Consider the following 13,061-nt stretch of genomic DNA (forward strand, 5'->3'; position numbering starts at 1 on the left):
TGTGTATTTGTTATTCTTATAGAGGTTAGAAAATACTAGTGTCAAACGTTACATGACATCAGGGCCTGGATGCTAATGTTGTTAAAACATCAGGTCTAGATACTTTTTTACTAACCCCCGACTCAAAAAGGGTATCGATAAGTTTTACAGCTGTAGGTGTCTATGTGTGTCGGTCTCTCCGTGTTAGAGTACCTATTGTAAAAATATGTGTAAGAATATGAGAGTCGGTATAAATTCCCCAGACATAATAATTGGCAAGTCACTGCTTTTCTGACCAATTAAATAATTAGTTGCAGGAAAATCGGTAAACACAGTTTTAGAAGAATTGCCGGGCACATTTGAACTTTTTCCTGAGCAAGAAAAAACTGTAATAAAATATCGATGTGTGATACTATCACTTCTCTCCTATAGTAATTACATAATGGGATAACCAACACGTGTTTCAGTGCAAAAAAACATTATGAAATACACAATGAAATAAAAGTTACAGTTGATTTGATTTAATGAAATTCATTCAAGACTGCCCCCCTCTCCCCTACTAATTTCTTCTCTTAACATAAACCTCCCCAAAAAGTGGCATTTTATAATTAGTAAATATTTGAAACATTTCTCGTTTTGATTTTTTTCTGCTAAAGTATCGTGATACTTTTGTCCGTTTTCTATACTATAATAGTGTGGCCACTTTCTTAGATTGCCACGCCCTCAATTATTCTCTACTCTTTTATGTTCAGCTATACATGCAGCAAATCAAAATATGATTGTAATATTAACTATTTGACATCTGAAATTATTTTATTTATTTATCTTTGTATAATATCATGCATGTTTATGATTATAATTTACTTACATAGACTAACCCCCTTATTCATAGAAAAGTTACAAAACGTTTTAACTAATAAACTGTTTTGTCCCTCTCCGACAGGGAACAATTTGTTCTTTGACAGAGAGGGACAAAACAGTTTATTAGTTAAAACGTCTTGTAACTTCTCTATGAATAAGGGGGTTAGGATACATTGTAACTAACACATTTTATGGATTGTAATATCTGAAAATAAATAAATTATTATTATTATAAAATCGAATTAATAGAAAAGGCGCGGATTACACAGAAAAGGCATAAGGCGAAGGCGAAGCGGAAAGGTGCCTGTGCCGCGCCTTCGCCTTATGCCTTCTCTGTGTGTTTCACGCCGTATAAACTTACCACCAACTAAATACATAAATGAAATATACTTGTTTGTTAGGGCGAGAACGACAGCGGCGACGGCTGCGCATGGGAGGCTCATTCCACCTCCTCCCTGAGCGAGGTGTCGGTGGCGTGCCTGCAGGACCGCATCCTGCAGATGGAGGAGCATCAGTACAGGTACACACTGTCATCATCATCATCATCATCATCTACACTCCACCTCCTCCCTGAGCGAGGTGTCGGTGGCGTGCCTGCAGGACCGCATCCTGCAGATGGAGGAGCATCAGTACAGGTACACACTGTCATCATCATCATCATCATCATCATCTACACTCCACCTCCTCCCTGAGCGAGGTGTCGGTGGCGTGCCTGCAGGACCGCATCCTGCAGATGGAGGAGCATCAGTACAGGTACACACTGTCATCATCATCATCATCATCATCTACACTCCACCTCCTCCCTGAGCGAGGTGTCGGTGGCGTGCCTGCAGGACCGCATCCTGCAGATGGAGGAGCATCAGTACAGGTACACACTGTCATCATCATCATCATCATCATCTACACTCCACCTCCTCCCTGAGCGAGGTGTCGGTGGCGTGCCTGCAGGACCGCATCCTGCAGATGGAGGAGCATCAGTACAGGTACACACTGTCATCATCATCATCATCATCATCTACACTCCACCTCCTCCCTGAGCGAGGTGTCGGTGGCGTGCCTGCAGGACCGCATCCTGCAGATGGAGGAGCATCAGTACAGGTACACACTGTCATCATCATCATCATCATCATCTACACTCCACCTCCTCCCTGAGCGAGGTGTCGGTGGCGTGCCTGCAGGACCGCATCCTGCAGATGGAGGAGCATCAGTACAGGTACACACTGTCATCATCATCATCATCATCATCTACACTCCACCTCCTCCCTGAGCGAGGTGTCGGTGGCGTGCCTGCAGGACCGCATCCTGCAGATGGAGGAGCATCAGTACAGGTACACACTGTCATCATCATCAGGCAATGAGCTTATAGAACTGGACATAGAAACACCAACGAAAACGATATCCCGTGCACAACTCTTGACAGGGATATGTGGACAAACGACTGGTGTAGTTTCTAGAATAACTGATTAAAGTTGTGGTATGTGCCGTGTCTGTAAATACCACTATATGCATCTATCTACGTACATATAGTACAGAGAAATATGCGCGGCGATATTTCAGCGTTATGATTCGGTGGTTTCGAAAAACTACAGTGTAAAGCCACACTATCCCTAAGTGCAACAGGCTACTTAAATCCTTTAAAACTCACAAAACCGGCACGAGAAAGCCCTCATTTATTTATTTATTTTAACAAGTTCTCGTCCTCCCTATTCCAGCACAAGCGAGGAGCTCCAAGCCACGTTGGCCGAGCTGGCGGATCTGCAGTCGCAGCTGTCGGACGCGCACGCGGACTGCTCCCGCCTGGCCGAGGAGAAGCAGGTGCTGCTGGAGTCGCTCTGCCGCCAGACGGAGAAGCTCGAGGACACCCGGACTAAGGTACTCACTGCAGTACTCACGTACTCACGCGGACTGAGCGTGGTTTGAAGTATTCATCATACATATACTATGTCATAGCGGCGACGGCCCGTTGGCTATATACTTCGCTTTCTGTGGTATAAAATATTATATAGGTATGACCGTCTAAGGACGAAAAAATCAAAAAACCTTATCACCAAAATCGTTCAAGCCGCATGATGCCATGAGTGGTCGTGGCAAAGGCATCAAGTAATCAACCATTTCTTTTAGATAAACTTACATCTAACATCATCATCATCAGCCTATAGCAGTCCACTGCTGGACATAGGCCTCTCCCAAAGCACGCCATTGGATGCGATCTATAGCTTTCCGCGTCCAATCATCTAGCCGGAGGGCGTCCCACACTACGTTTGCCTAGTCGCGGTCTTCACTCCATCTAACATACAGACTACAAACAAAAGCCTTGTCCTTCCAGGTGGACACGCTGCAGGAGCTGCTGCTGCGCGAGGGCGTGGAGCCCGACTCGCTGCTGGCCGGAGACACCGACCAGCTCTTTGCCGTACTCAAGGTATGTGTCTGGAGTATAGTGTACCTAATGTTTACATGTTGGATAACATGGTTGGCTCAATGATGTGCTGAATAGTAGTCTAGTGGTGGAAAGTAGAGGATCACAATGTAGGCAGTGTGTATATTGTCGCTTATTGTCTTAGTTTCTTTCGCCATTTCTTTCCTTCTTAATGACGGGACCTTTGTGGAATGGTGGCAGATTATGACTTTTGACAAGTAATTCTAGTATTCTACGTCGAAAAAATAAACGATTTCATTTCATTTCATTATTAAGATCCTGACCAGAGGGCCTAGTGGAAATTATTTCCACCGATTGAGCTGTGACAGTTAAACGTAATTTGGTATGGCGCTGCGGAAGTGCAGCGTGTGTACATTACAAAAATGTTATACATTTTGATTAGATTACACTGCTGCACTGCGATATAATACAAACAGCGGCCACTACACGGGTTCGTTGTTAACGTCGATAAAGTCGTTTAATATGCGATCCTCAAATCAAAGCGTCGTATTCATAACTAATCACGAGAAAATAACGTTTATCTACGTCAACAACGAACCCGTAAAGCAGCAGCAGGGTACACCATTAACTTTTACCCTATATTCTACAACCCTACATTCCAGCTGTCCCAAGAGGACCGGCGGCACCTGCTGGCGCAGCAGGAGCAGCTGGCGGCCGAGCTGGCGCAGGTCAGGGCGCAGCTGGATGAGAGGAACAAGGAGAACGAGGGGCTGGCTGAGAAACTGAGGTATGGGGGTTGGTGGCGCTGGTGTTGTGTTTGAGGTGTGGTAAAAGTGGAAGGGGTGACTTAAAGGGTCAATGTAAACAACTTTTGTCCTATAACTTATGAAAATTCATGAAATAAAATAGTACTTATCCAAAACCCTGTAGATTAAATCGATAAATACTTAAAATTATTTCATAATTAGTAGTATGGCTGCAGTAATAAGTATTTTTTAAGATTTAGGAGATCTAATAGGTACTTGATCGGGAACGGTGGTCAATTCATATAAGGAGGCCTTTCCCAGCAGTGGAAAACTATACATAAAAAAAAAGGGAAATTATAAAACGAGCGAACAAAAAATTACTTTGCGACTGATGATGACATACTGTTTTAATAACTTGAGCGGTATGAATTTGAGTAAGCGAAAAATTAACTAAACTGACGACGAATATTGATTTATAATAAAATCCAGAACGAGCTTACAAAAAGTGGATTGTGATAAATACATTTCAGATATTAAAATTTTATCCGAGCGACTTAATTACTAAGTGAGCGACTGGAAATACAGAGAGGGCAACTTCAATATTAACATAGATTCGATTTTTCTAAGTGAGGTTATACTTAGCGAACTACTAAAAAGTTCACTTTGAGCAAAGTTTTGTATGCTGCTTTATTAATGATTATTGGTTACTGATATTCTATTTGAGGGCTTATGTTTTTTTATTTTGATACGCTTTTTTAATGAAAACTACAGAATTTTTCAATAGATATGTATGCAAACACTTTTTGGGGCTAGCAATTCGGCTCAAACTGACAACACCACCACTGGAAGCAAAAATGATACCCATTGGACAAAAAAGAAAACGAGGCCGGCCCCCTAAGTCCAAGCCCGCACTTATTTACCAGTGACGATGAGTAGTAGGGCTCCTCATACCTATCAATGTTTCTTAGTATTAATAAGAAGTTTTTTTTAGTTGACTGACGCGTCTAATTTTATTTTTTGTTCATTTGATTGAAATAAATGCATGCATATTACTTTATTTTTACGGAGTATATTGTTTTATTTAATTACCCTTATATTTCAATAATAAAATAGTGTTTCTTTAAATAGTTATTTCATATTATTTTTATTTTTTAAATGTGAGCTCATTATACTCTACGGTCGAATGGCGTAGTGGTTAGTGACCCTGACTGCTATGCCGAAGGTCCCGGGTTCGATTCCCGGCTGGGGCAGATATTTGTTTAAAGACAGATATTTGTACTCGGGTCTTGGGTGTTGATATTTATATTCAATATCTATCTATCTATGTATTTGTGTAGATATATCAGCAGTCCGATACCCATAACACAGGCTCTGCCTAGCTTGGGGTCGGATGGCCGTGTGTGAGATGTCCCCACATATTTATTTTATTTATTTATATTTACTCTACTCATTAGTGCATTTTTCAAAGTGGTTTTTGTATTCGAAGCACTTCATTTAAGATAAAATGCCGCCCAGTATAAAAAATACATTTGCCAAATATTGAAAAAAATGCAGGACGTAACGTTGACTCTCAAACAAATATTAGGTCGCTCAAATATTATGATATATATTATGAAGCTGCTCATTTTGTATTTTAAGTAACTCAAATTAATGTTTGTAAGTTGCTGTTCTGTTGATTTCTCGTCACTCGCAGTCAGTCGCTCACTTAGTAATTCTATAACCCAAATTAATTAATTTTGACACTTAGAACTGTAATTTAAAGTCACTCGTTTTATTGCTACCCAAAAAAAAATAGTTACTTAATCATTGCTTTTCTCATCACTCCTTACCCACAGTCAAACCATATTAACATTTGGTTTTGTGGGATGTATGTAATAGCATAAGTTGTTTTCTTTGAATAAAGATTTATTCTATTCTCTTCCTTAGTTCTTTCTCAGAAAATATTTATAAAATGACTAATAATTATATATCCCGTGTCCAGATCAGTGGAGGGCACCCTGGAGCGCGCGGAGGCGGAGCGCCTGCAGTGGCAGCACGAGGCCGGAGCAGCGCGCGAGCAGCTGCACGCGCTGTCCGCGCTGCTGGACGCCGCCCGGGCTAAGGTACACGCGACATAACTAATGACACCAACAGAAAGCGTCTATACCCAAAAACCGTGATTTAGATAAAAGACATTTTCATCTCGACAATCCATATTGCGAAAATTCACCAGACCAACGATAACGAAGTACATACCTTAATTATGGTTGGTATGTACTAACTTTTACACTACCATGTCGGAATCTTCATAACAAATTAACAAGCAATGTTCTACAGGGTGTTGCAAAAAGGGTAGGTATACTAAGCCGAAACCTAAATGTGCAGCATGGTATATCTAAGCCCGAAACTGAAATCAGAATTTGGAAATTCGCGAAAAAAAAAATTCATTTTCCATAGTAAAAAGTTACGTGACCAACGTGGCTTAGATATACCATGCTGCACATGTAGGTTTCGGCTTAGTATACCCTTTTTGCAACACCCTATATATAACCACTCCCACTCAAACTTCCTTGGTAACTACTCGCTTTTACGTAAGCTCTGAAACACCTCCATGTACCTAATATCCCCTCCCCCTCTCACCCCCAGCTAGCAGAGCGCGCGGGAGCAGCAGAAGGCGCAGCAGAAGCCGAGGCAGCCCTAGCCAGCGCGCGGCGCGAGGCGGAGGCGGCGGCGGCGCGCGCGCGCGGGCTGGCCGAGCGGCTTGCGCACGCGCAGCGGCAGTTGGATAGGGCGCATAGTGACGCGAGGAAGCTGCATGATGATGCGCTGGTGAGGGGATTGATGGATTATGTTTTGAAAGCCCAAGGAAATGGAGGGCTAGTGCTATAACTTCTTTTTGTCGAAAATGGAGTGTTAGTGCTATAAATTCTTTTTGTCACCGTGCTGAGAGGATATACCAAGGTGACTCCTTTATGTGTATACTGTGGATATTGTGAATATTTTGTTCATCGAGGGTTTTTTGAGCCAGCAAAATAAATATGTTGGATTTTCTTAGTTTCGTAGTAAAAAAATGTTTAGGCACTGGCTTTATTGCTGGCATTGGCTTCGCAATACATTGAATACTATAATAGACATGCGGCAGTCTCGCTAAATGCCTATAAATTTTTGAATACATAACATCTTTCCCACCCCCAGGTGTCCCGCAACACGGCCAAGAGCACCATCTCCGAGCTGCAGTTCCAGCTGGAGCAGGCGCGGAGCGAGCGCGCGGAGCTGCAGGCCGCTCTTAATAGTGCGCAGGAAGGAAGCGCGGCGCTGCAGCATCAGGTAACTACTTCATCAGCCTATATCAGTCTATAGCACTGCTGGACGAAGGGCTCTCTCAAAGAACGTCTCTGGATGAGATCTATTAGATTTCCGCGACAGTATCAGGTTACTAAGAACCAGATTACAGGTAAGTAATACCGATTAGGTTGACTACTGATTGACCAACATGCTCTATTTATGAAAGAACGAGTTATTTTGCCCTTAAAATGACTTTCCTACTGATCCAATTACTATCTGAAAATACTTGAGGTTGCCTGTGTTGAATAGGATCGCTGGTTGTAAAGACCAAAGGGTTATAAAAATAGAAAATACCTTAGAAACGCGATGTACAATATGGGAATGCTATGCCTATTTACAACTGAACACTAACCTCCCACCCTCACATTCCAGCTGCAATCAGTCTCCGAAGAGAAGCTGTCCCTCATGTCTCGAGCCTCAGAAGCGATGTCCCGCGCCGGCGAGCTGGAGAGACAGCTGCAGGAGCAGCGGCAACGGAACGAGAAACTGACGCGGGATCGGGAGAGAGATGTGAGCATTTACCTATAATATAGGAGCAGTCAGCAGCTTTACACCGCCACATTCCAGCTACAATCAGTGTCCGAAGAGAAGCTGTCCCTCATGACCCGAGCCTCGGAGGCGATGTCTCGCGCGGGCGAGCTGGAGAGACAGCTGCAGGAGCAGCGGCAGCGGAACGAGAAACTGACTAGGGACCGGGAGAGAGATGTGAGCACAACTGAGCACTTACCAATAATATAGGGGCAGAGTTAACAGCTTTCCACTGCCACCGACATCTCATCTTCCTGGTTTATGTTATCGATGGCGATAAACTCGTTTAATTCGTCAATCACGGCACAGTATTTATGGCGAATCGCTATACATAGTGTTGCAAAAGGGGTATACTAAGCAGAAAGGGGATGATATTGTATAGTGACGTTTATCTCCGTCGATAACCAACCCGTGCAGCGGCAGCAGGTGTTTTTCACCAGCTATAAGAAAAAGAATATGTTTCGTCTAACGAAGAAAGTTGAATTTAGTCACATTTGAACAAGATACATTTATTAGCGCTGTACTGTTCACATATTAACCAATGATTAGAGCAGTTAGAGAACAATTTATTGCCTTACCTAATATTTATTTATAGTAATCAAGCAATATGCTCCAAAGAAACTCATTGTATTAAATAAGCTTATCAAACTCTCATTATAATTGTTCCCTCTCAATACAGGAAGCAGAATGGCAGCAGTTCCAATCCGACCTCCTCATGACTGTCCGCGTCGCCAACGACTTCAAGACAGAAGCGCAGAGAGAACTGGAGCGGCTCGTGTCAGAGAACAAAGTGGCCAGAGACCGCATCCGTCTGCTTGAAGACCAGATGCACAACATGAAAGGTAAGAGCGAGATGGGAGATGCGTGCATGTGTTAGTAGAGTAGAGATAGAAATAGGTTGAGATTTGTTGAAGAGTTGTAGTTAGAGTTTTGTATATAAATGATTTGTATTTTGATTTAGCATGTGCGGTTGTAAATATTTTTGATGATATTTTAAGATTTCTGTTTGCTAGAAATTTTGTGGTAAGGTTATTTTGAACCATGGATATTCTATTTATACGTAGTTACTTACTAAGTCATAAGGTTTGGCATGTCCGAAACTTAATGTTACAGAAAATTATGTACTTAAATGACATCAGAATTAACTCGCATAACCATGCACTAATTCTGTGTATATAGCTTACGTCTATAAAGCGACATTACTTGTATTAGGTACACTAACTTATTCTAATTTACCATCAACTATGTTATGTTTCTAATTCGAATTTCACACCAAAACAGGTAATAACAAGTCTGGATCACGCGAAAGTGTTAATAACTATTCCGATGACGAAAAGAGGTTCTCCAAAGACTCAGATTTGGCAGATTCACCCTGTGACGGCTCATCCAAAGATATCTTCAGAAATATAAAGTCTAGATATCTTACTAGGGTGCACAGTGTTATTGAAAACCCGTCACCTAAAGATCCCAGTATAGTCGGCCAAGCATTCTATAGATTAAATAGCGTTCCAGAACCTAAAACAGACTTCGAAATTATACCAGATGAGATTAAGGTCGAAATTGAAAATGTTACAATGGACGAAACAAATGATGATGCAAGTAGAACAACATTGTCCGATAACAATGACCATTTCGAAACCAGAATACTCGCTGAAGTTGTAATGCCTCCTTACGATGAAGTTGTTCCTAAAGATTTTCAAAGGCAAGACGCCGTTGACGTCCAAAAACAGAAAATGTGCAGACAAGACGCTCTAGATATTGAGAATGAACCAGTGGAGTTGAGAGAAAAAAGCGAACGAGTTGTGTCGAAATCGGAATCTAAAGAGCAAACAAAACCAAGAAATACAATATTTAGCAGGAGTCTGTCTGGCTTCTACAACGGAAGACCAAAATCATACAGTCTTGATAATTTACATACAGAGTCATTTAAAGAAGTGCTAAGAGAGGCTACTAGCATAGAGTTCTTAGGTAATTTAAACTATTACAGTGATCAATCTGTATTCACTGAAGGTTCAGACAGTGTGTTTACTTCGCCCAAAGATAAAATGCATTTCAGTACGTTTAAAAGAAGCCGGGACTTCACTCCTGAACCGAGTGTTCGCAGTAATAGCACCTCCACAGCTAGCAGTCCCAGGATATTAACACAGGATACTAGAAACCCACCCGTGGTTAAAGCGCAAACAATGTTACCTTACCCATATCCGGATGATAGGAAACCTGAAATGCCTAGTGCAGATTTTTTCAATAACACAAACATTACTCGTAATGTTTCCGACGCCAAAGTCGAGAAAGATCTTAAGAATGTTGGAGAAGAATTGAAAGAATCTTTCAAAGCAGCAATAGATAGAATTATTGGTGTCAGTAAAAATAAGAAATCGCCTCCTCCCAAGCCAAAATCGAATCCAAATGGAGATATTACAAAACGTAAAGCTTCGATAGATACTAAAGTAACAATCAATAAAGACACAGTCAATGTTGATGTATCACAAAAACCTCCCATGGATATTTATAAACTTGTAGATATTGCTATCGATAATAATCAATCTGATATAAGTGAAACTAACTCACCAACTGTAACTATTGATGCGCCTTCAGTCAAAGAAACAAATATTGAGAGAACAAGATCATCATCGGAAATCAATAATGATTTACCCGATACCAACCCCTTCAAAGAACAACCGAGCACAGATAAATGTAACGTTGAAGTTAAAGTGGAAGACGTAGAGGGACCTGTAGAAAACAACAATGTTGTGAGCTATCACTTGAAAATCAATACTATGGATACTGAAACTCATTCAGATACAGAATCAAATGCACCCCAAGAAATAATACCAGTACAGAAAGTTGTTGCGCCACCAAGGAATAGGTCACTTAGCAAAATAAACACATTGATAGCTCCACTTAATATAGGCAAAGATGGTAATTTGAGAATAGACCCGTCGTCACCAGTCATCATCAGCCCAGTGCTAATCCACCCCAGCTTCTTTCAGCAAAACAGTGATAAGGTTGATGGAGGAAACATGAGTGGAACACTCTACTACAGTGATATCGAACAAGTCAGAGAAATTGAGCGCAGAACTCCCAGCCCCAGAATAATAGAAACACCAAAACCTGAAGAGAATCAAAAGAAAAAAGGTTTATATCAGAAGAATTCCAAAGCTAAACCAACGCTGCCATTTCTCTCATGGAAATCTTTGTCAGGTAATGACAACCAAACGGAAACTAAATCTAAAAGAACAGCATCACCAAGAAATTCTGATGCTAAAATAGATGTCGGTCGACTATCGAAAACTCCAGAATTTCTCATCGACAATCAATACTATCAACCTGTCGACAGTGTACCCTTCATCATCAATACAAATCAAGCAGCGGTTACTAAACCCAACTATCCAGACCTCGATAAACATCCTAAGCCCGTATCCCGCAACTCTCCTAACCTTTTCTTCCCCCCAACTACAAAAACACCTGAACCGGAGCCTGAGAATTATTATGAAGAAATAGGACAACCTACTGAGAGGCAGCACCAGCCAACAGCAGCACCGCTGACGCCGAACAGAAATGTCGCAGACGACGAAAAAATATCCAAAATAACGTTCAGAAATAGCGCCCCACAAGCGGACGACTTCAACGCAGTCACCAGAGAGGAAATTCTCAAAGTTCCCAGAAAACCAAAGCGGCCTAAAACTCTCGAGGGAAAGCGCTCCAGCAGACCCAACATCTTTGTAGAAACTTCTCCCCAAGACTCGACAATAGACATCGATGCCAAAGATTGCGCTGAAATAACCAAATCAGTCATCACGTTGTCCCGCTCTCCGAGCGCCAAGGAAGTGGCGCAAAAACCGGCCAGCACAGTCTCAGAACTGATACAGAGCTTAGAAAACCGACCGACGACACCTAGAAGCAGGAGCGTCACGCCCGAAGGTCGAAAGCTGTCTTTACAGGCTAGAGAAGCCCCGAAAGTCACTGAAACAAACACTAGTTCTCTTCCTCGAGAGAAAAAGTATCACTGGAAGAATCTAGAACACAAGAGGCTGTCGTACCCTCTGCGGACGCTCAACGCCGCCGCGCCCGCGCGACCGCTACGTAAGTGGGCTCAAGAATGTCCCCGTGTGCGCCCTCCATGTCAATAACTCAAATGTACGTCTAATATAATTGTGTGATGTGTTTTTTTAGTGCTCATTTGTTCTGGTGGTGGGTTGAGGTGATGGTGTAATTTTGTTGAGTCACGGTTGTTGTTTTCTGCTGAGCGGTTTCGTCACGCAGGTGTCTGCTTGGCTTGCTTTGGATTGTTTGCAGGTTTCCCGAGTTGTGTAAGTTATGGTGGAGGTTTTTACATAAATTTTGTTATGTCGATATTTTGTATTTATTTACTTCTTTCGACTAAAATATCGGCTAAAATACATTAAATATAAGTACTTACACTACATAGTTAGGTATAGTACTACGTTAACCTGATACCTACTATGAAACTTTCACTCAAAGCATTATCTACGGACTTTAATGCAGTTGAGTCCTTTATCAACGGCACCTAATTCCCAGAGCTGTCAGTATCAGTCATGGAATATTGCATTACTATGAACGCACTTTTTTCATATACCTATAGACATTAGATTAATATGGCAATGTATATATTTATGATAATAAATATAAATTTGTATTTCCCAGAGTAGGTATGTTAACTTGACTAAACAATTCCCAGGTAGAAAACCCTAGCAGTATAAACATAAATACCCAATGCCCATTATAGTTCCTCTAGATTCTAGTACATACATGTGCTTTCAGAGACGATTATATATCTTACTGTTTATAATATTTCTTTATATCATACCTACTTATTTATTTGATTGCCACAGAAGCCACACTGTGACATCACGCGGCACGATTCGATATTAAACCCAAAATTTAATCCTTCAACGGCTCAGCGCCCTTACAACCCTTCCTCCAAAGTCGAACTGCGGTCATTAACCTCCCCCCTCCCCTGCAGCGCTGCCCTCCCGCGCGGAGGAGCCCCCGCCGCCGCCCCCGCTGCTGTCCAGCGCCTCGCTGCAGGACATCATGGCCACCGCCGCCTCGCATCGCAGGAACAAAGGTAGGCAGCACAGGCATCAAGATATAAGTCGTATGGCATAACTGGCACAAGGTGTAGTTTATCAGCATCAGCCATTCACCGCGACAGCGATAGGTATGAGCAAGCCGCTATGCACGGAATTTTACTTTTAAACATTGAGGCGTCGGGCTGCAGATCT

The 13,061-nt window shown here is 42.1% G+C and overlaps 1 protein-coding gene across 1 annotated transcript in view; it reads left to right on the plus strand.

Moving 5' to 3' along the window:
- LOC105382315 overlaps window positions 1-13,061 on the plus strand; it is a 50,466-nt gene that overhangs the window by 27,474 nt on the left and 9,931 nt on the right. Inside the window, exons 8-19 of the mRNA XM_048626512.1 lie at window positions 1,248-1,360; window positions 2,553-2,712; window positions 3,167-3,272; window positions 3,830-4,004; window positions 5,945-6,065; window positions 6,589-6,771; window positions 7,138-7,269; window positions 7,660-7,797; window positions 7,855-7,992; window positions 8,495-8,657; window positions 9,073-11,898; window positions 12,800-12,904. Of these exons, the coding sequence (XP_048482469.1) occupies window positions 1,248-1,360; window positions 2,553-2,712; window positions 3,167-3,272; window positions 3,830-4,004; window positions 5,945-6,065; window positions 6,589-6,771; window positions 7,138-7,269; window positions 7,660-7,797; window positions 7,855-7,992; window positions 8,495-8,657; window positions 9,073-11,898; window positions 12,800-12,904 (4,360 nt within the window). The remainder of the gene's footprint in view (window positions 1-1,247; window positions 1,361-2,552; window positions 2,713-3,166; window positions 3,273-3,829; window positions 4,005-5,944; window positions 6,066-6,588; window positions 6,772-7,137; window positions 7,270-7,659; window positions 7,798-7,854; window positions 7,993-8,494; window positions 8,658-9,072; window positions 11,899-12,799; window positions 12,905-13,061) is intronic.

This window comes from Plutella xylostella, chromosome 16, assembly GCF_932276165.1.
Source record: "Plutella xylostella chromosome 16, ilPluXylo3.1, whole genome shotgun sequence".
Lineage (NCBI taxonomy): Eukaryota > Metazoa > Arthropoda > Insecta > Lepidoptera > Plutellidae > Plutella > Plutella xylostella.